Source organism: Panthera pardus, unplaced genomic scaffold, assembly GCF_024362965.1.
Source record: "Panthera pardus isolate Hobbes unplaced genomic scaffold, ASM2436296v1 HiC_scaffold_27, whole genome shotgun sequence".
NCBI classification, from domain to species: Eukaryota; Metazoa; Chordata; class Mammalia; order Carnivora; family Felidae; genus Panthera; species Panthera pardus.
Genome location: NW_026526843.1, coordinates 70,457,822 through 70,480,378, shown reverse-complemented (window position 1 = coordinate 70,480,378; position 22,557 = coordinate 70,457,822). Strand labels below are relative to the sequence as shown.

Genomic DNA, 22,557 nt, shown 5'->3' with positions numbered 1-22,557 from the left:
TTGTTGAATCACTATATTGTACACCTGAAACTAATATGTTAACTAATTGAGATGAAAATAAAAGCTTAAAAAAACCCACAAAGCTCAGCTCCTCTGAGACACCATCTCTGACCATATTTTCTAAAGCGATTATCCTTATTTATCCTACCCTATCACCTCATCCTGTTCTTTAGTTTCTGCTTCTTGGTTCTTAATTATGTCTGAAATTTCCTTTTGTTTATCTGTTTACCTATTGATTGTTTGTCCCTGTTCTGTGAGAACAGGGACCTTATCTGTCTAGATGACTGCTACAGCTTTAGCATACTGCATAGTGCTCCATAGGGCACTGGTGCTCTATAAATATTTATTGAATGAATGAATTTATAATGTGTTTTATAATTTTTAAAAGTGCTTTCATGTAATTTAATTTCTCACAAAGCCTGTGAGGTGGGGATTATTACCATCCTAGACTTATGGATGCAGAAAATGAGGCTCGAGAAGGTAAGTCCAATGTTACATAAGGTAGCCCTGAACTTGAGTTTTCCAATTCTAAATACTGCTCTTCCCACCAATATGCCTTACTTCTAACCAAGGATGGCATGTGCCAAGAAAATGTTGACTGATTCTTTGGCAATCCTTATTGTCAGTTCTTGGAACAGCACTGTGAGCTGTGCAGACTTTCTCCAGTCTCCTGACTTCCCCAGCTGATGAGAGTGAAGTGAACCAGAGGAATCAGCCAGTGGAGTGGGAGAAAGTATTGTGCATCAAGTAGTCAGGAGTCTGGACTTCTAGACTCCACTTTGCTCCCTATTGTATTCCACTTTCCTTTTCTGTAAGCTTCAGTGTGTATTTCTGTGAAATGAGTAGATTGAACTTGCTGACTTCAAAGTTCCCTTCCAGTTCTGACATTGTGTGGGTTGATTTCAATGTGTTGATTTTTTCTGTTTCCTTTGCAGTGCTTCCCATTGCTGCAGAGGAGGAAGACTAAAGGTAAGTGTGTGAAGTGAGGATCACAAGTGGCATGCAATATGGCTGAGCTTCTCAATGGTCCTCATGGGCAATTTTGTTGCTCAAAAATTTTGATTGTTCCCTACCTTTGGCCAAAGTCCAAATTCTTTGCATTGGCATTCAAGGTCCTTCACAACTTAAACAACTATCTTTCTTTCATCTCCCACCACATCCTTACATTTCTGAGCTCCATGGGACAACTCCTTATTTCCTATACATACAATGAACCCTTATATTGGACTCTCTACTGGGTGTGTCTTTGCCATCTCCCACAGCCACAAACATTTGGTCTGTTAAGCCATCCTCTGGACTCCCTTTCCATTGTGTCCATATCTCTATTATAACACATCATACTGTTCTTCATTTTCTTCTTTTCTTTCCTGTATCTCCTACAGACAATGAGTGTATGAGAGTGACATCTCACTGATTCCTATATTCCCAGAACTAAGCACAGGATCTCACATAAACAATGAATCTGCCAAAGATTGTCTTTTTATTTTTGATAACATAACAAAAGAACTGCTGGTAATCAGGCTAGTGCCTTCTTCTTCTCAGCAGACTTTCTTCTCTATCGTTTCATCTCTGAACCAGCTATTACAAATTGACACACAGCCCCCACTGTTTCCAGATGACAAATTCTTGAAGCCTTTAAGGTCCTGTAGTTCCAGTTAATGGTGCAGATCCATGTAAAGCACATTTCCACCGAACTCTTGAAACTTCAAGATTGCCTTAATCTCAAGGCAGGAAGGGCACTTAAAGGACCTTATTAACCAGTGGTTTTCAAACCAAACACTGAGGAACTCTAGAGTCCCCAGAAATTCATTGGGGAATGTGAAAGAGTTGAGGGGTGCTTCATTCAACCAAATCTCATTTGGTTCAACCAAATGTAAACATTTTGGAGATTTCATGAAGATTTCATTTGGAGACTGGAGTTGGGCACATAAAAGTAGACGTTGCAGACCACTGCTCTAGCCCAGTGCTCAATTGCTAACAGCCTCCCTTTTATACCATTCCTGCTATGTGTTCACTCAGGCTTGGACCAAATTCTCCAGGTATGGTCAAGTATCCGTTTTCATTCTGTACTCAGCTGAAAGTTCTTCTTTATATACAACCAGAATCTGCCTTATAACTTCCACCCAGCTGTCCCATTTTCACTCCTTGGAGTCTCATGGAAGTTGTTCCTTCTTCAATATGACCAATCTACTGGCGTTTAGAATTTCCCAAAGTCTTAGATGGAAGTGACTTTGTAGTTCATACAGTCCAATGCCTTCATTGTATTTGGGGAGCTCAAAGCCGAGTGATCTGCACAACAGCAGACAACTCATTGGTGGTAAAACTGAGACTAGAAGCCAAATTCCCACTCATCTATAATGTCCTCCCCTGAATCTGTCTTTCCCCTGAGCAAATAGCTCCAACTCCTAAAATTATTTCTCACAGTCCTGATGACTATTCCCTAAACTTACTCCCGATTAACAGTAACTAATGGCTGAAGATCCGCAGCTCAGCTGGTGGATATTCTATGGCACCTAGGCTTTTGTTGGCCTAGGGTAAGGGCAAAGGAAAAGGAAAGCAAACTGACATCAGAAACAGAGCTGTTCCCTCACCACAGCCTGGATGCTGCTCTCCATAGGACTAAATTCCATTCAAACAGCGCTCCTCCCATGGCAGGGCAGCCAAAGGGCAGCTTTCAGAGGTCCCTTCTGACCTGTCTGTTGGAGGGTCCTGCTGTGTGACCTTCCACATCCCAAACTCAGAAACAGGAAGAGTTGGTTTGGTTTACATTTTGAAAAGAAAAATGAAAACATAGGAAGTGGGGCGCCTGAGAACAGAGGATTCCAACTCTGTGTGCATGTGCCCCTGGAACAGGATATTTCAGAGAATACATTCCACAAGAGAAGGGAACAGCCTCCTTATTAAAAACAAAACACAAAGCCTGCCAAGGTTTGGAAAGAGAAAAAGGCCAAAAGGAGACTCTTAAGGAGGGGAGGGGCAGCTGTTTCAGAATCTCCAACTCTTCTCCCCCATCCACCACTTTGAGCTGTTGTACTTTGATCTCACTGCTGTTATCACCACATCTGGCCCCCAGAGATGCCCTGCTCCCTTCAACCTATGGCCCAGAAGAAGGTCCAAGCCTCTTTTCTTGTTTCTCTGAAGATCATCAAAACAGGCTGTCACTCAGAACCTTACTTTAAAACTAAGAAAAAAACAGACATAGATTAATTACAGAACCTACAAACAGCAGGACAACATTCAGGCTTTACAAAGTAAATGCCTCTTATCTTAAAGCCAGCAAAAGGTGGGACACACTTTTCCAGTCCCCAAACATCCCTCAGGATAACTACTTTATTGCTGCACATGAGCTGCTGTAAGTTTGCCTGGCTTTCTCCCCACTTAGCTCTCTGTTGCTGGGAGGCGAGTGCCATCTTATTTCCCAAACACAGTTACCAAAAGAGCCAATGCAAAAGGTCTTTTAGAAAAATAAAAATATTCCAGGGGCACCTGGGTGGATCAGTCAGTTAAGCATCCAACTCTTATTATTGGTTCGGGTTATGATCTCACATTTGGTGAGATCGAGAACCACATAGGGCTTTGTGCTGACAACACAGAACTTCCTTGGGATTCTCTCTTGCCATCTCTCTGCCCCTACCCTCCCCTGCTCTCACGCTTTCTCTCTCTCACACACACAAAATAAATAAATAAACAAACAAACAAACAAACAAACAAACAAACGAACATAAAAAACTAAAGCCATCTTTTAAAAAAAAAAAAGAAAGAAAAAAAACCCAGAACCCCTTGGGTCCTTTCCAATTCTGGTTTTTGCATTGAGGAACATGGCTAGTTGACAGATAATTGGCAGAGTAAAAATGTGGATCATTTGTGTGCCAAAGAAACATAGTCCTGCAAAGAAACAGTTCTGGCCATCTCTGGAGCTTCTACAGGCACACACGAACACGTGTTACATGCATGTATGCACACATACACACACACACACACACACACACACACACACACATAACATCTTTACCAAAGTATTAGTTCTGCAGAGTAACAGCTCCTTCAAAACACAAAAATGAACCACTGTCTCTTGCTTCTCAAAGGGGATTATGTGTCCCCTTGGGCCAGAGGTATGTAGAACCTCTTCCTGGAACATGATTTCAAGAGCATCTGCTTGGAATGGCTCATTCTTCTTAAAAGATCTGGGTGGGGGGAGCATTATTTTTATATTAAAACAAGCAGGGATGTATGTTATGGAATAGCATGCAAAATTCACATGAATTTGTGAGATAAAAGTGGAGACTTCAAAGAAATTTCACACTTGTAGCTGACTACCTGGGCTTCTCCAGCTTTTTGGGGGCTGTGCGGGGAATGAGTTCATTCCGTTCAGCCATTTGGTACTTTGGTGCAAAAGTTTGAGAAGCACTCACTGAAATGGTGGGCACCTTGAGGGTAGAAACTTTGTCTCACTCCTTTCTGTATCTTCATGCCCAATACAGAGCAAGCCACAGAGAGATTGTGCTCAAGAACTATTTGTTGCACCTTTCCATCCACCTATCTGCCCATTTGTCCTTGTCAAGGAACAACCAAAAAAGGCAGCCTTGAAGTGAATGGTGGAAAGAACTCAGTTTCTGGAGATTTCAGACAGTTCTGGGTCTGAATTCTAACTGTGTCACTTAGTTGTGTGACTATCTCTCTGAGCCTCAGTTTTCTCAGTTTAAAAATGTGGATGCAAAACTCATCTCCTGGGTTGTTGCAGGAACTAAGTGTGGTAGTGGGGGATGGGCTAAATGGATGATGGGCATTAAGGAGGGCATTTGCTACGATGAGCACTGGTGTTATATGTTAAGAGATGAATCACTAAATTCTACTCCTGAAACCAGTATTACACTATATGTTAACTAACTACAACTTAAATAAAAACTTGAAAAAGAATAATTTTCTTAAATGTTAAAAAAGAGTGCTTTATAATCTCTTAGGCAATATGAAAATAATAGTTATTAAGATTATAAAATGACCACCATGACTAGCCCTGGCAGTAGGGTGAGGGAAGGGAGAGAGATTTTCTGCAACCTGGAAGTCTGATTTCGGATTAAGAAGGCAGGAGCTGAGGCCTCAGCAATGAGCCACTGGGCCTCTGGGATGTGGAGGGTCAATGTTGAATCATGACTCTAGAGCCCCACCCCCACTTCAGAGAAGCACTTCCCAGGCCAGAGGGCAACTTCTTCTGGTGGAATGATGGAAGGAGCAGATGGGCCTGATATACCTCAGGTCTCCAAAGACCAGACATGCTTGCTTTCTCATGTTTGCCAATGAGCTCCTTGGTGGCCTGGCTCATAGCAAGGGTCATTCATCAGTAGGAGCTCAAGTACAACCAGGAATGATGACTTGGCTGCTAACAAGCTATGTCACCTTGGGCAAGTATCTTCTTCTGGGCCCTGACTTCCTCATCATTAAAATGATGAGATTGTAAAGGGTAGACTCTAAGGCCATCGATCTCCTACACACTATGGTTATGTGACCCTTAACTGAAAAGGCATTTGACCTTGATTCCTCCCCCCGCAAAAAAATAAGTGATCAATCTGATCATCTGATAGTTTGATACTGGACCCCAGTGAAAAACAGTGAAAAACGTTGTGGGGACGCCTGACTGGAATCCTCTTCTCTTTGTAAGTCTGCTGTGTCTTGCTGGACTGGCAATATGGGATCACAGTCCAGGTAAGGGATGTGTGGATAAAGCAGGTGTTTCCCAAGCCCTGGGCTCTGGCCCAGGTACTTCACAATATAAAATGAGGAAACGGAAGAAAACAGGAAATCCTGTCCACTATATACACCTAATTTTTCAGGAAGAATTCCTTCTAGGCCAGCTCGCTGTCTCAGAAGTCAGCAACAGCTGCTGAGCTGGAAAGCTGACTGCTGCAGTCTCTGGGATTCTAGGGCTCCCTGCCCCCATCTCAGCCTCTTTAGACCTTTGCCATTTTTCAAAGCTTATTTCAAATACTATTGCCTCCCCCTTCAAATCCCCAGCATACTGTGTATCTGTCTAATAGTATGGATCAAATTCTGTCTCGTGTTGGAGCTATTTCCTTTCACATATGGATTAGAAATAAAATACATTCTCCAAGGAAAAATTTAAACCTGTATATCTGAATATAAAATAGAGAGTCAAAGTCCTATAATCGCTCATTCCCACTTTCCATAATTAACCACTGTTTGGAGATTTCTTTGCAGCTTCCCAGAAAGCTCCTATTGTCAAAGCTATTGAAAATGCAGGAGCATGTTACATGGATAGAGTGATGGCTCTGCAGACCAAACAGTTGGGTTTGTGCCTCAGCTCTCCATTTGCTGGTCAGATCATCTTGTGCGAATTATGTGTCCTCTTTGATTCTTGGTCCTCTGCTTTGTAAAATGGGATAACAATCCCTCTCCTGCTATCTCACTGGATTATTGTAAAGACCAAGTGAGACAAAAGAAATAAAAGCTTTTTTGCAACTGTAAGTGGTACTCTATTTATCTCCATGCCTGTGTCTGCAACTTGAATGTAAGCACCTTGACAAGAGAAACCTTGGTCCACTGGGGCTGAAGTTCCCATTACCCTTAGCTCCAATAACTTGTCTAGAACAAGAAGGTGGTGAATAATGGGAGATATGGAACTGAATCCCAGAGGTTGGTGCTTTGCTCCTTTCCTGCTTCTGGGAACATAGTTCCTTGACTTTCCTTTGGAGACAAGCCCAGCTGAGAAGACCACTTTTCTCTTTTCTTTTTAATATGAAATTTATTGTCAAATTGGTTTCCATACAACACCCAGTGGCCTCCTCAATACCCATCACCCACCCTCCCCTCCCTCCCACCCGCCCATCAACCCTCCGTTTATTCTCAGTGTTTTAAGAGTCTCTTATGGTTTGGTTCCCTACCTCTCTAACTTTTTTTTTCCTTCCCCTCTCCCATGGTCCTCTGTTAAGTTTCTCAGAATCCACATAGGAGTGAAAACATATGGAATCTGTCCTCTGTATGACTTATTTCACTCAGCATAACACTCTCCAGTTCCATCCATGTTGCTACAAAAGGCCATATTTCATTCTTTCTCATTGCCACGTAGTATTCCATTGTGTATATAAACCACAATTTCTTTATCCATTTGTCAGTTGATGGACATTTAGGCTCTTTCAATAATTTAGCTATTGTTGAGAGTGCTGCTATCAACATTGGGGTAAAAGTGCCCCTATACACCAGCACTCCTGTATCCCTTGGGTAAATTCCTAGCAGTGCTATTGCTGGGTCATAGGGTAGATATATTTTTAATTTTTTGAGGAACCTCTGCACTGTTTTCCAGAGAGGCTGCACCAGTTTGCATTCCCACCAACAGTGCAAGAGGGTTCCCATTTCTCCACATCCTTGCCAGCATCTATAGTCTCCTGATTTGTTCATTTTGGCCACTCTGACTGGCGTGAGGTGATATCTGAGTGTGGTTTTGATTTGTATTTCCCTGATGAGGAGCGACATTGAGCATCTTTTCATGTGCCTGTTGGCCATCCGGATGTCTTCTTTAGAGAAGTGTCTATTCATGTTTTCTGCCCATTTCTTCACTGGATTATTTGTTTTCCGGGTGTGGAGTTTTGTGAGCTCTTTATAGATTTTGGATACTAGCCCTTTGTCCGATATGTCATTTGCAAATATCTTTTCCCATTCTGTTGATTGCCTTTTAGTTTTGTTGATTGTTTCCTTTGCAGTGCAGAAGCTTTTTATCTTCATGAGGTCCCAATAGTTCATTTTTGCTTTTAATTCCCTTGCCTTTGGAGATGTGTCAAGTAAGAATTGCTGTGGCTGAGGTCAGAGAGGTTTTTGCCTGCTTTCTCCTCTAGGATTGATGGTTTCCTGTCTCACATTCAGGTCCTTCATCCATTTTGAGTTTATTTTTGTGAATGGTGTAAAAAAGTGGTCTAGTTTCATTCTTCTGCATGTTGCTGTCCAGTTCTCCCAGCACCGTTTGTTAAAAAAGACTGTCTTTTTTCCACTGGATATTCTTTCCTGCTTTGTCAAAGATTAGTTGGCCATACTTTTGTGGGGAGGACCATTTTTCTAAAGTTACTTGCCTTTCAAAACCATGCTTTACTTTGAAAATCCTACAAGTGCTATTTCCAGTCTCTACCTCTCTCAGCTTCTAGTTCCTCAGATTCTGACCCAGCTAATGTTTTTGGAGTTCCTCATGTGTGAGTGTGTGGATGTAGATATAGATACAAACACAGGTGAAAGAAACAGTGGATGTAGATATAGATACAAATGTAGGTGAAAGAGACAGAAAGATAGAGAGATTTCAGTTTTTTTTTTTTTAATTTTAGAGGGAGAGTGTGAGAAGAGGACAGGAGCAGTGAGGGAGAGAGAGAGAGAGAGAGAGAGAGAGAGAGAGAATCTTAAGCAGGCTCCTCACTCAGCTTGGAACCTGACATGGGGCTGGATCCCATGACCCTAAGATCATGACCTGAGCAGAAATAAAAAGACACTCAATCAACTGAGTCACCCAGATGCTCGAGAAGACTCCATTTTTTAAATGGACAAGCTGTAGAATGGTAGAAAATGAAAGCTGGAAAGCACCTCAGGTATCATTTAGTCCAATCACTATCCAACCTTTAAGAGCTGGGGAACCCGAGACCCAGAAAAGGGAAGGGATTTTCACAGGGACCTAGTGGCTCTGACAGCCAAATTAAAGAGGGAAAAGGCAAACCTCTGGGCTGAGGGAACTCAAGTTGAGGTAACTAGCCTGGGGAAAGTTTGTGGGGCCCAAGAAGAGATGAATATGAGCAGGGGGGGAGGGATCAATCAGGAGAAGCAGTTGGGACCAACTGCAAAATTCCCCTGGAAAGTAAAAATATAACATGAGGGTTGTGGTTTAGCGAGTTATTATGAGTCTTGATGAGCAAAGAGAGGGAGGAGAGAGGAAGAGAAAAATAGAGGGGGCCAGAAAAGGAGAAAAGAGGAGAGAATGAAATCTAAACCAGGCAGATGGAGAATATTTAAAGTGGTAGGCTCAGTAAGGACTGAGCATAGCAAGTCAGTAGGGTCTTGTTGCATGCAAGACATCTAGAACTTTCTAAGTTCCCACCAGGTCTGCTGCCTGGTTCCTTTCAGACTCTGAACGTGCAAGCCAGTCCTTATTTTTTTAGCAGATGCAAAATTTTTCCACTGTGTTGTTTGGAAAAGTGGCCCCAGACTGTAGGTTTTGCCTCAGATTTGGCACACGAAGGCACCATACAGCCTGGGCTGGTTGTCAGAGTAGGAATGCACTCGCTGTACAGCCACGATCTGATTTTAGGCACACAGTCACATTCAGAGGTAAACTCAGCCCATTTTACAGAGGAGGGGTAATATAATTTGCCAGTGAAAATAATAACAACACAAGAATAATACAAATAGCTACATCTGTATTGAAAACCAATTGTTGTACTGATGAAGAATGAGGCCCCAGAGCCAAACTGCCTGGACTCAAACCCCAGTTGTTCCTCTCATCAGTGGTGTGATCTTGGACAAGTTGATTAACCTCTCTGTGCCTCAGTGTCCTTATTTGTAAAGTAAAGATAATAATACCTTCTTGAGAATATTTGTAAGGATCAACGAGTTGATGGCCTTTGAACAATTCCTGGCACATAGTGCTCAATAAATAGTAGCTACTATTGATACAGTCATTATGTGCTGGGCACAACTCTAAATGTTTTATTTTGTATTGTGGCATACAATGATCACTCAGAAGGCAACTGAAGTCCAGGTGCAAGAACATATCCAGGCCATTAGGCTTTAAAGTTTTCCTAGGTGCAGAGAAGCCTGGGTGGCTCGGGGAAGTGTCCAACTTCAGCTCAGGTCATGATCTCATGGTTCGTGGGTTCAAAACCCTCACTGGGGAGGCGAGTGGAAGATGGCGGTGTAGGAGGACGCTGGGCTCACCGCGCGTCCTGCTGATCACTTAGATTCCACCTACACCTGCCTAAATAACCCAGAAAACCACCAGAAGACTAGCAGAATGGAGTCTCTGGAGCGAAGCGCAGATGAGAGGCCCACAGAAGAGGGTAGGAAGGGCAGAGAGGTGGTGCGCGCTGCACGGACTGGCAGGAGGGAGCCAGGGCAGAGGGGAAGCCTGCCGGCCAAACAGAGCCCCCGAGTCTGGCTTGCAAAAGCGGAGGGGCCAGACGGAGTGTTTTCCGACAGCAAACATGACTTAGCATCTAGGAGATCATAAGTTAACAGCTCTGCTCGGAAAGCGGGAAGGCTGGAGGACAAAGGGAGGGAGAGTTGCTGAGCCCCGGGACGAAGAGCTCAGTTTGGCAGGGAACAAAGGCGCTAGCCAGCATCATCTCCCTCGCCCATCCCCCAGTCAAAATCCCAAAGGGAACTGGTTACTGCCAAGGAACTTGCTTGCTCTGTGCAAACACCCAGCACTGTGCTTCTGTAGAGCCACCCCTCCGGCAGCGGGTCTGACTCCCTCCCGCTGCCACAGGGCCCCTCCTGAAGTGGATCACTGAAGGAGAAGCGAGCTAAGCCTGCCCCTCCTACCCCTGTGCACCTTGCCTACCCACCCCAGCTAATATGCCAGATCCCCAGCACCACAAGCCTGGCAGTGTGCAAGTAGCCCAGATGGGCCATGCCACCCCACAGTGAATCCCGCCCCTGGGAGAGGGGAAGAAGAGGCACACATACCAGTCTGACTGTGGCCCCACCAGTGGGCTGGGGGCAGACGTCAGGTCTGACTGTGGCCCCGCCCACCAACTCCAGTTATTCTCCACAGCACAAGGGAAGTGCCCTGCAGGTCTGCACCACTCCAGGGACTATCCAAAATGACCAAACAGAAGAATTCCCCTCAAGAGAATCTCCAGGAAATAACAACAGCTAATGAACTGATCAAAAAGGATTTAAATAATATAACAGAAAGTGAATTTAGAATAATAGTCATGAAATTAAACACTAGGCTTGAAAACAATATAGAGGACAGCAGAGAATCTCTTGCTACAGAGATCAAGGGACTAAGGAATAGTCAGGAGGAGCTGAAAAACGCTTTAAACGAGATGCAAAATAAAATGGAAATGACCACGGCTCGGATTGAAGAGGCAGAAGAAAGAATAGGTGAACTAGAAGATAAAATTATGGAAAAAGAGGAAGCTGAGAAAAAGAGAGAGAAAAAAATCCAGGAGTATGAGAGGAAAATTAGAGAACTAAGTGACACACTAAAAAGAAATAATATACGCATAATTGGTATCCCAGAGGAGGAAGAGACAGGGAAAGCTGCTGAAGGTGTACTTGAAGAAATCATAGCTGAGAACTTCCCTGAACTGGGGAAGGAAAAAGGCATTGAAATCCAAGAGGCACAGAGAACTCCCTTCAGACGTAACTTGAATCGATCTTCTGCACGACATATCATAGTGAAACTGGCAAAATACAAGGATAAAGAGAAAATTCTGAAAGCAGCAAGGGATAAACGTGCCCTAACATATAAAGGGAGACCTATAAGACTTGTGACTGATCTCTCTTTTGAATCTTGGCAGGCCAGAAAGGATTGGCAGGGGATCTTCAATGTGATGAACAGAAAAAATATGCAGCCGAGAATCCTTTATCCAGCAAGTCTGTCATTTAGAATAGAAGGAGAGATAAAGGTCTTCCCAAACAAAAACTGAAGAAATTCATCACCACTAAACCAGCCCTACAAGAGACCCTAAGGGGGATCCTATGAGACAAAGTACCAGAGACATCGCTACAAGCATAAAACATACACACATCACAATGACTCTAAACCCGTATCTTTCTATAATAACACTGAATGTAAATGGATTAAATGCGCCAACCAAAAGACATAGGGTATCAGAATGGATAAAACAACAAGACCCATCTATTTGCTGTCTACAAGAGACTCATTTTAGACCTGAGGACACCTTCAGATTGAGAGTGAGGGAATGGTGAACTATTTATCATGCCACTAGAACTCAAAAGAAAGCTGGAGTAGCCATACTTCTATCAGACAAACTAGACTTTAAATTAAAGGCTGTAACAAGAGATGAAGAAGGGCATTATATAATAATCACAGGGCCTATCCATCAGGAAGAGCTAACAATTATAAATGTCTATGCGCCGAATACCGGAGCCCCCAAATATATAAAACAATTACTCATAAACATAAGCAACCTTATTGATAAGAATGTTGTAATTGCAGGGGACTTTAATGCTCCACTTACAGAAATGGATAGATCATCTAGACACACAGTCAATAAAGAAACAAGGGCCCTGAATGATACATTGGATCAGATGGACTTGACAGATATATTTAGAACTCTGCATCCCAAAGCAACAGAATATACTTTCTTCTCGAGTGCACATGGAACATTCTCCAAGATAGATCATATACTGGGTCACAAAACAGCCCTTCATAAGTATACAAGAATTGAAATTATACCATGCATACTTCCAGACCACAATGCTATGAAGCTTGAAATCAACCACAGGAAAAAGTCTGGAAAACCTCCAAAAGCATGGAGGTTAAAGAACACCCTACTAAAGATTGAGTGGGTCAACCAGGCAATTAGAAAGAAATTAAAAAATATATGGAAACAAACGAAAATGAAAATACAACAATCCAAACGCTTTGGGATGCAGCGAAGGCAGTCCTGGGAGGAAAATACATTGCAATCCAGGCCTATCTCAAGAAACAAGAAAAATCCCAAATACAAAATCTAACAGCACACCTAAAGGATATAGAAGCAGAACCAGCAAAGGCAGCCTAAACCCAGCAGAAGAAGAGAAATAATAAAGATCAGAGCAGAAATAAATAATATAGAATCTAAAAAAACTGTAGAGCAGATCAACAAAACCAAGAGTTGGTTTTTTGAAAAAATAAACAAAATTGATAAACCTCTAGCCAGGCTTCTCAAAAAGAAAAGGGAGATGACCCAAATAGATAAAATCATGAATGAAAATGGAATTATTACAACCAATCCCTCAGAGATACAAACAATTATCAGGGAATACTATGAAAAATTATATGCCAACAAATTGGACAACCTGGAAGAAATGGACAAATTCCTAAACACCCACACTCTTCCAAAACTCAATCAGGAGGAAATAGAAAGCTTGAACAGACCCATCACCAGCGAAGAAATTGAATCGGTTATCAAAAATCTCCCAACAAATAAGAGTCCAGGACCAGATGGCTTCCCAGGGGAGTTCTACCAGATGTTTAAAGCAGAGATAATACCTATTCTTCTCAAGCTATTCCAAGAAATAGAAAGGGAAGGAAAACTTCCAGACTCATTCTATGAAGCCAGTGTTACTTTGATTCCTAAACCGGACAGAGACCCAGTAAAAAAGGAGAACTACAGGCCAATATTCCTGATGAATATGGATGCAAAAATTCTCAATAAGATACTAGCAAATTGAATTCAACGGCATATAAAAAGAATTATTCACCATGATCAATTGGGATTCATTCCTGGGCTGCAGGGCTGATTCAACATTCGCAAATCAATCAACGTGATACATCACATTAATAAAAGAAAAGATAAGAACCATATGATCCTGTCAATCGATGCAGAAAAGGCCTTTGACAAAATTCAGCACGCTTTCTTAATAAAAACCCTTGAGAAAGTCGGAATAGAAGGAACATACTTAAAGATCATAAAAGCCATTTATGAAAAGCCCACAGCTAACATCATCCTCAACGGGGAAAAACTGAGAGCTTTTTCCCTGAGATCAGGAACACGACAGGGATGCCCACTCTCACCACTGTTGTTTCACATAGTGTTGGAAGTTCTAGCATGAGCAATCAGACAACAAAAGGAAATCAAAGGCATCCAAATTGGCAAAGATGAAGTCAAGCTTTCGCTTTTTACAGATGACACGATACTGTACGTGGAAAATCCGATAGACTCCACCAAAAGTCTGCTAGAACTGATACATGAATTCAGCAAAGTTGCAGGATACAAAATCAATGTACAGAAATCAGTTGCATTCTTATACACTAACAATGAAGCAACAGAAAGACAAAGAAAGAAACTGATCCCATTCACAATTGCACCAAGAAGCATAAAATACCTAGGAATAAATCTAACCAAAGATGTAAAAGATCTGTATGCTGAAAACTATAGAAAGCTTATGAAGGTAGTTGAAGAAGATACAAAGAAATGGAAAGACATTCCCTGCTCATGGATTGGAAGAATAAATATTGTCAAAATGTCAATACTACCCAAAGCTATCTACACATTCAATGCAATCCCAATCAAAATTGCACCAGCATTCTTCTCGAAACTAGAACAAGCAATCCTAAAATTCATATGGAACCACAAAAGGCCCCGAATAGCCAAAGTAATTTTGAAGAAGAAGACCAAAGCGGGAGGCATCACAATCCTAGACTTTAGCCTCTACTACAAAGCTGTAATCATCAAGACAGCATGGTATTGGCACAAAAACAGACACATAGACCAATGGAATAGAATAGAAACCCCAGAACTAGACCCACAAACATATAGCCAACTAATCTTTGACAAAGCAGGAAAGAACATCCAATGGAAAAAAGATAGTCTCTTTAACAAATGGTGCTGGGAGAACTGGATAGCAACATGCAGAAGGTTGAAACTAGACCACTTTCTCACACCATTCACAAAAATAAACTCAAAATGGATAAAGGACCTGAATGTGAGACAGGAAACCATCAAAACCCTAGAGGAGAAAGCATGAAAAGACCTCTCTGACCTCAGCCGTAGCAATCTCTTACTTGACACATCCCCAAAGGCAAGGGAATTAAAAGCAAAAATGAATTACTGGGACCTTATGAAGATAAAAAGCTTCTGCACAGCAAAGGAAACAACCAACAAAACTAAAAGGCAACCAACGGAATGGGAAAAGATATTTGCAAATGACATATCGGACAAAGGGCTAGTATCCAAAATCTATAAAGAGCTCACAAAACTCCACACCCGGAAAACAAATAATCCAGTGAAGAAATGGGCAGAAAACATGAATAGACACTTCTCTAAAGAAGACATCCGGATGGCCAACAGGCACATGAAAAGATGCTCAACGTCCCTCCTCATCAGGGAAATACAAATCAAAACCACACTCAGATATCACCTCACGCCAGTCAGAGTGGCCAAAATGAACAAATCAGGAGACTATAGATGCTGGAGAGGATGTGGAGAAATGGGAACCCTCTTGCACTGTTGGTGGGAATGCAAATTGGTGCAGCCACTCTGGAAAACAGTGTGGAGGTTCCTCAGAAAATTAAAAATAGACCTACCCTATGACCCAGCAATAGCACTGCTAGGAATTTACCCAAGGAATACAGGAGTACTGATGCATAGGGGCACTTGTACCCCAATGTTTATAGCAGTACTCTCAACAATAGCCAAATTATGGAAAGAGCCTAAATGTCCATCAACTGATGAATGGATAAAGAAATTGTGGTTTATATACACAATGGAGTACTACATGGCAATGAGAAAGAATGAAATATGGCCCTTTGTAGCAACGTGGATGGAACTGGAGAGTGTGATGCTAAGTGAAATAAGTCATACGGAGAAAGATACCATATGTTTTCACTCTTATGTCGATTCTGAGAAACTTAACAGAAACCCATGGGGGAGGGGAAGGAAAAAAAAAAGAGGTTAGAGTGGGAGAGAGCCAAAGCATAAGAGACTCTTAAAAACTGAGAACAAACTGAGGGTTGATGGGGGGGGGTGGGAGGGAGGGGAGGGTGGGTGATGGGTATTGAGGAGGGCACCTTTGGGATGAGCACTGGGTGTTGTATGGAAACCAATTTGACAATAAATTTCATATATTGAAAAAAAAGAAAAACAAAACAAAAACAAAAACAAAAACAAAAACAACAACAAAAAATCCCTCACTGGGCTCTGTCTTGACAGCTCAGAGCCTGGAGCCTGCTTTAGACTCTCTGTCTCCCTCTCTGTCTGCCCCTCCCCTGCTTGCACTCTGTCTCTCTCAATAATAAATAAAAATTAAAAAGAAAATGTTTCTTAGATGCATAACTCTTTTCTCCCTACCCCCAAACTGAATTCTATGTAGAACTCCAATCTATAGAACAGATAGAAAGCAGCATGGCTTTGATGGAAGCAAAATTGGGTAAGGGTGGGGCTAGAGCCTCCAGGCTCAGACTTCCCCTGATCTCCCCGCTTCCAAGATCCCCAAGGTAGGCCTTGAGGGTCTTTGCTGCTCACTAGGAGGAATAATTTGCAAGCCTGATGATGTAGTCTATCCAACCTTGTTATGCTCAGATGAAGGTATTATTAACCCTGAAAGGGCAAGTAACATCCCCAAGGTTGCATAGCTAGTCAAAGGCAGAGCAGGGCACAGGTGGTACGACTAGTCATGGACAGTAATAACCTAGTCGAAGAGAAAAGCCTCCTTGGTTAAACTAGAACACAAAACATGCCAGGCTTGGGCAGAGAACAGCTAGGTAAGGAAAGAGAGCAAGAGGGAAAAGGAAGCTGAGCCAGACACCCTGCCCCTGAGCCCTGGATATGAGCAGACCCCTGTGAACCCTTATAGCCTACTAGAGCCACCCTAGACTTCAAGAGAATAAGATAAGCCTTACCATCATGGGGCCTCTCACTGTACAGGGTTTGGGGTTCTGTTTTGACAAGGGATGTTGTCACCTGTCTCTGAGGTTTTCAGTCTGTGGGACTCAGCAGACCTGGGGCTATATCCTACCATTCTGGCCTTCTTACTGGACTCTTGGCCCTAACTGGGCATTTTTATAAGGCTTCTTTTCCCCCAGGTTCTGGGATGGCAGTCTGGCTTCCAACTTATGGTTGTCAGGGAAGTGCAGGGGAATGACCTGATGTTCTGCCCCTTGTACAGTTACACATGTGGGTGCCCCTATCTGTTCAAGGTGTGCTACTTTCTATCTAAGAACCTGTGTGTTGCCAACTTTTATTTCCAGACTTCAGCGTGGGTTACCTGAGAACACCACATGGAGGAGAAATTATAGGAGAAGTTCCTCCCAGAGAACTTTGGGATTTCTCTGGAATCCCTTCTTCTGACCTAATCATTTGAGCACTCAGGCCCCATGAGAGCTCTAGAAGACTATATCATCCTGAGGCAAATACTGGAGGGCAAAGTCTGGGTGCAGGCCCTGAGTTGCTTGGCCCTCCTTTGGTAGGCCTCAAGATCTTCATCTGGACCATGAAGGAGTGGAGTAGATTCTCTCTGAGGGCCCACCAGCTCTGGGCTGGGCTTCTGTGGAGGCTCCCACCACTTGGATACTCTCTCATATGCTGGCCTAGAATCCCAGGGGAACACACCAAGTGATGGATACAAACAAAGCCTGCCCACTTCCATGGTTTGCTGGCCCTTTGGACTAGTCACAAGAAGGAAGGGATGCAGGAAGCAGATTAATGACCCTTAACTTGAAAACTACTCCTCTGATATAAAAGCAGCTTTTCCTCATGGCAGGGCCACTTGCTCAAATGCACAGAGCCCTAAACCCCTGAGCCATAGTGTGAGATATGTGTTACTGTAGGGTTGGTGCTGTACCCTACCAGATGATGGGAGGAGCTTCTGCAAGTTTTCACCAGGTTAAAGGTGTATGCACTAATGCTGAGGAGTTAGGGGTAGAGGGTGGCTGGAGAGAGACCCAGATAAAGGCAGAAAGAATCAGTGAAGGTTTGAACTATGCCGCCTACATGATTCAAGGGTAAGAAGAAAGCAATGAAGCAGGATAAAGGGCTAAGGGGCAATCTTGCCACTGATAAAGGCATCTCATTGACACCTGCACTTTTGATCCACGTAACATTTTAGGAAGGTAGGTGTTATTGTCTCCATTTAGTAAATGAGGAAACTGAGGCCCAGAGAGGTGATGTGACATGCCATCAAGTTAAAGCTGGTGTTCAAACCCAAGGCTGCTTTGAGAGTTACAGTGCTCAGGGATCCCTTTCTCTGGAGCTGATCCAATCCATACACGTATACACTGTTGCTTTTCATCCAGCAACCCTTCTAAGACTTGGCTGCAATGGCTTAAGAATTATCCTTCCAATTTTACAAAGGCACAGGAAAGGCTGATGATTGTTTCAGAATTATACTCAGGCAGAGTGAGAGAGGGGAGAGGCTGAGGCTCAGGTCTCTCACCTGTCTGCCTTCAAATGGAAAGCTGCAAAACGCTGCTAAAGTAGCACTCCCACTGCCATTTTCTCTGCATCTGGTCATTTTCCACTTACAAAGGCTCTCTCTCAGATCCATTATCTCAGTGTTTGTTTGCAGGGCAGGAAAAATTATTTTCATTTTATTTTATTTTTTAAAATTCTTTCCATTTTCTAGGTTCAGTTAACTTGCCAAAGGTTATGCAGCTACTGAATAACAGAAGCAGGACTTGAGACCAGAGTTGTGCCCAAATTCCCTTCTACTTTCCCACAAAGTGCATTTGGCCGGCCACAGATGGACAGAGAAAGTTCATTGAAGCATACTGTTTGAGACCAAAAGAGGCAAACTCTGACCCCCTGGAATGACATTTAAGCCCTTTGCTCTTTCCCATATGAACCTCTGAATTGCAAGGGCAGTCCTGAGGCCTTTGAGGAAGAAAAACAGAATCCAGTGAGCTCAGTTTCTCTCACACAGACCCCGGAGCTGGCAGCTTCTGTGGTTTGCTAGATGCCCCATCAACCCTGTGATCAGGGTGCCAGGTTTGGTCCAGCCACACAAGTAGGAGGATGGTGGAGGAGGGGGTTCTCTCTCTGCTGCTCTCACTACCTGTGGATGCATTTCATACTAGGTCATTCGGCCATCTTTATGTTCCTCTATCCCAATGCCATTGGGGCAAGAAAACCTAAAATTTCTTAGCCACAGTTTGGTTGGGTCAAGGCGACTTTTGGGTCACACGCTCATTCATTCTCTCAATTGTCATCAGTTCTTTACTAAATATCCCTTCAGTGCCAACTCAATGCCAAACTCCTTCCTGAGCAATGGGCGTGCTGTAAATAATAAAACGCAGTCCTTGCCCTCAGGGAACTCACACTTTTATTGGGCAGGAAGACATATAGATAACTAAACTCAATACAGAAGGATTGCTGGTATAACTGAGCTGTGGGAGCACACAGAACTGGAATGGCTTATGGTATTCATAGGGAGGACTAAAGGAATATGTAGGGCTTTGCCAGATCCAGGAGATAGGGCAAATAGCTTAGCCTCTTTGTATGTCAGTTGTCTCATTGTAAAATGGGATGGTAATGATACCTGCAGCGTTTCCGTAAGGAGTCCATGAGTGAAAATGTGGTAACAGCTTAGAACAGTGCCAGGAACACAGAAAGCACCATATAAGTGTTTGTAAAATAAGTCAAGAGAAGTAAGAATGAGCATTTTTGTGAGAGAGAAGATTAAACGTAACACATTTGAAGGGTTAATGAAGTATAGGGTGTTCTGGGATTGCAGCTGATTTGGCTGGGTAAGCTTGTGCAGCACTTTGAATGTCAGTGCTAGAGGCATGGACTTGTCCCTGTAGATGATGTGCAGCCATTTCTGAAGCTGGATCTTTGCCACAGGGAGTAGCAGAGGACTCCTGTGTGAAATGATAGTGCCCAGTAGGTGCTAGGTCCAAGAGACTGCCACAAGCCAGGGAGCCATCAGTTGGCAAATATGAATGGAGGACCTTCTTTGTGCATGACCCAGACCCTGGCTTAACATCATTTGGGAAATGCTGGGTTGGTGGGAGAGACACTATGTATTTGCCCTCAAGGAGCTGCTCATCTAATTGGAATATGTCCTGCTTTTGCCAAGAATGAACTCAACCATCCTGGTGGGAAGTAGTGGAGATGGGTGGGTAAGAAAGACTCTGTTGTGGCCTGAGAGGCAGTATGTATGGTGGTTACCAGCCAAGGCTAATGGGGTTTAATTTTTTAAAATGTTTTTATTTACTTTTGAGAGACAGACAGAGCATGAGCAGGGTAGGGGCAGAAAGAGAGAAAGACACAGAATCTAAAGTAGGCTCCAGGTTTTGAGCCTTCAGCACAGAGCCTGATGCAGGGCTCGAACTCGCAAACCATGAGATCATGACCTAAGCTGAAGTTGGATGCTTAACTGACTGAACCACCCAGGCACCCCAAAGGCTGTAGGGATTCAAAGCCTAGTGGTCACTTGCAAACTATGCGGCCTTGGACAAGTTGCTTAAACTCTCTGTGCTACAGTTTTCCCACTAGAAAATAAGGGCAATGATAATAATTATACCTCCTCATAGAATTGTCATGTTGATTAAATCATATGTGGAAAGTGTTTAGAGTGTTGGTTCATATAATAAGCACTTCATTAACGTTAGCTCTTCCCAGTGAGTAATGGTCTACCGTGTGCCAGGTATGTGGTACTTCTGGGGTAAAAGGCAGTGGCCTGGAACATACACAGGCACAGGACTAATGTAGCCCATTTCCTCAAGTGTCAACTTTCCTCAAAGGCTTAAAGGAGAAAAACACCCATTTTTATAAGACAACATGGATGTATACCAGAGTTAACCAGGAAATTCAAGTAGGTGTTTAAGATAAGAGTGGGGACTTCAAAAGCATTCTCTGCAGGGAGTGAAGTCTTCTGGTTATATCTTCAGCTCTCCCAAGGTTCCTACACATTCTTCCCCACAGCCTTTAGGTTAGGGTGGAGTACTTTTGGGTTCAAAAGTTCCAGCCACAGGGACACATGTGAGCTCATGAAACTTCATTGATGGATTGTTCTCTGGGGTAAGGGTGATCACTGCCATTATATGTGTGAAACCTGAGGTTCAGCGGTCAAATTCTGCCATTGTCACTCATTAGCTGTGTGAACTTAGCAAGTCACATTATCTTTGTCATCGCTCAGTTTCTCCATCTGTAAAAGGGGGGTGATAAGGATGATGATGACAATAATAACAGTACCTACTTTAGAGGGTTGTGGTAAAAATTACATAGATGAATCCCCAAAAAGCACTCGGAACAATGCTGGGCATAGAGTTAGTGCTCAATGCATATTAGCTTTTATCAAATCCATTCTCACATTTCCTCCCACAACAACATTGTCAGGTAGGTGTCATCATGTCCATTGTATGAAGGAGGAAATTGAAGCTGTATGAGGTTAGATCACATGCCTGCTTCCTCTTTGCTAACAGAGGGCATTCCTGCAGTGGGGAGGAGGTTGGAATAAATGAGCTCTGAGGTCCTTTCCAGTTCCAAGCTTCTGTGATTCAAGTTAAACTCAGGAGCCCTTTCATATCACTGTTCTGGCTGGGGCTGAAGCAGCAGAGCTCAGGAAATGGGAGGGACTTAAGGGAGATGCCTTAGCAGGGTAGGAAATGGCTGCTGCCGCCCTTCCTTCTAGGCTGCTGCTCTGAGAGCCTGTGTCCTGCACTCCCACCCCACCAGAGAGCAAAAGGGAAACTCCTGTGCTTGGAGGAAGCTGACTGGGGCCTCCTTTTCCTCAGAGAGGAACTTGCCCCTGAGGCAGAGGCTGCTGGAAACTCAGAAGTCAAAGGTTTGGCAGTACCAAGCTGGACACAGACAGCAGACTCCCAGTGGCTGCTTACCCTGGCTTAGCTCATCCAGAATGAGGATTGCTGATAGACCAGAGGGTGCTGGGGGAGAGGAATGAGCTCCCCACTGATTTATGATCATATGGGGGAGGGGAAATTCCATTAAGTAGCATGGCCTGATAGAAGGAAGAGTGGACAGGAGATCTGACTTGATTGTGAAACAGACTCACTGTGTGGCTTTGGGCAAGTTCTCTTCCCCACGTGAAGAATATACTCATTCCATATTTTGTGAAGACCTACTGTGTGCCAACACTACCCTGGGGAAAAGGGTGAATGACATGGAGATCAACATGTTAATCTCTCATTCCTTTCCAGTTCTGACACTGAGTCTATGAAAAGCGAGTGCAAATCTCATGCAAAAAGCACATATCAATTCACAAACTCCTCTTCCTTTTCTTAGCCTGTCCCTCACAAATGGTGCTATTCTGCCCTTGTCTAGTGGCACAAGGTATGGAGATAGTAGAAGAAGGGGCTGTGACCTTTACCTGTGTATCCCCTTATCATTATTCTGGTTGAGTCATGGGATTATGCTCATGTTACAGATGAGGAAATGGAGGCTCAGAGAAGGAAAATGGCCCGGGCTTTGCCCAGTTAGTGCAGAACCACTATTAGAATCTTCCCTCCTTACTGGCCACTGCCACAAGTGGAGTGGAAATGACCAGGTCTGAGAGAGCAACTTTTTGCCTTCCCTCCATTGTAAACAAAGGCAGATAGAGACTCCCCACCATCGCTGAAAAGGGAATACAAGTTCCCTTGTTGTGGATGGAAGTTGGGGATAAGGGAAAGAGTCATGTAATTTAGGATCCTGTTCCAGGCTTTTTTCATGGTAGATCCTCTTCTTTGAGAATAAAAGTTAATCTTTCTTCATGGAGACTGTACTCTGTGCTAGGTACCATGTTCAGTAGCTTTAGATCTTCAAAACAGCTCTGCAACAGAGATCATTGTCCTGCTGACATGGTGACCAAGTCATTTGCATCCTTGGGCCTCAGTTTTGCTTCTCTAGAGAGAGTCTGTAAGAAAAGAATGCTTCTGCTCATAAGGTCTAGAATACTCTT

General features: G+C 43.3%; 1 protein-coding gene across 1 annotated transcript in view; it reads left to right on the top strand.

Moving 5' to 3' along the window:
* The window catches only part of STARD8 (StAR related lipid transfer domain containing 8), an 84,721-nt gene that overhangs the window by 16,313 nt on the left and 45,851 nt on the right, over window positions 1-22,557 (top strand). Inside the window, exon 2 of the mRNA XM_019428589.2 lies at window positions 936-969. Within this exon, the coding sequence (XP_019284134.2) occupies window positions 936-969 (34 nt within the window). The remainder of the gene's footprint in view (window positions 1-935; window positions 970-22,557) is intronic.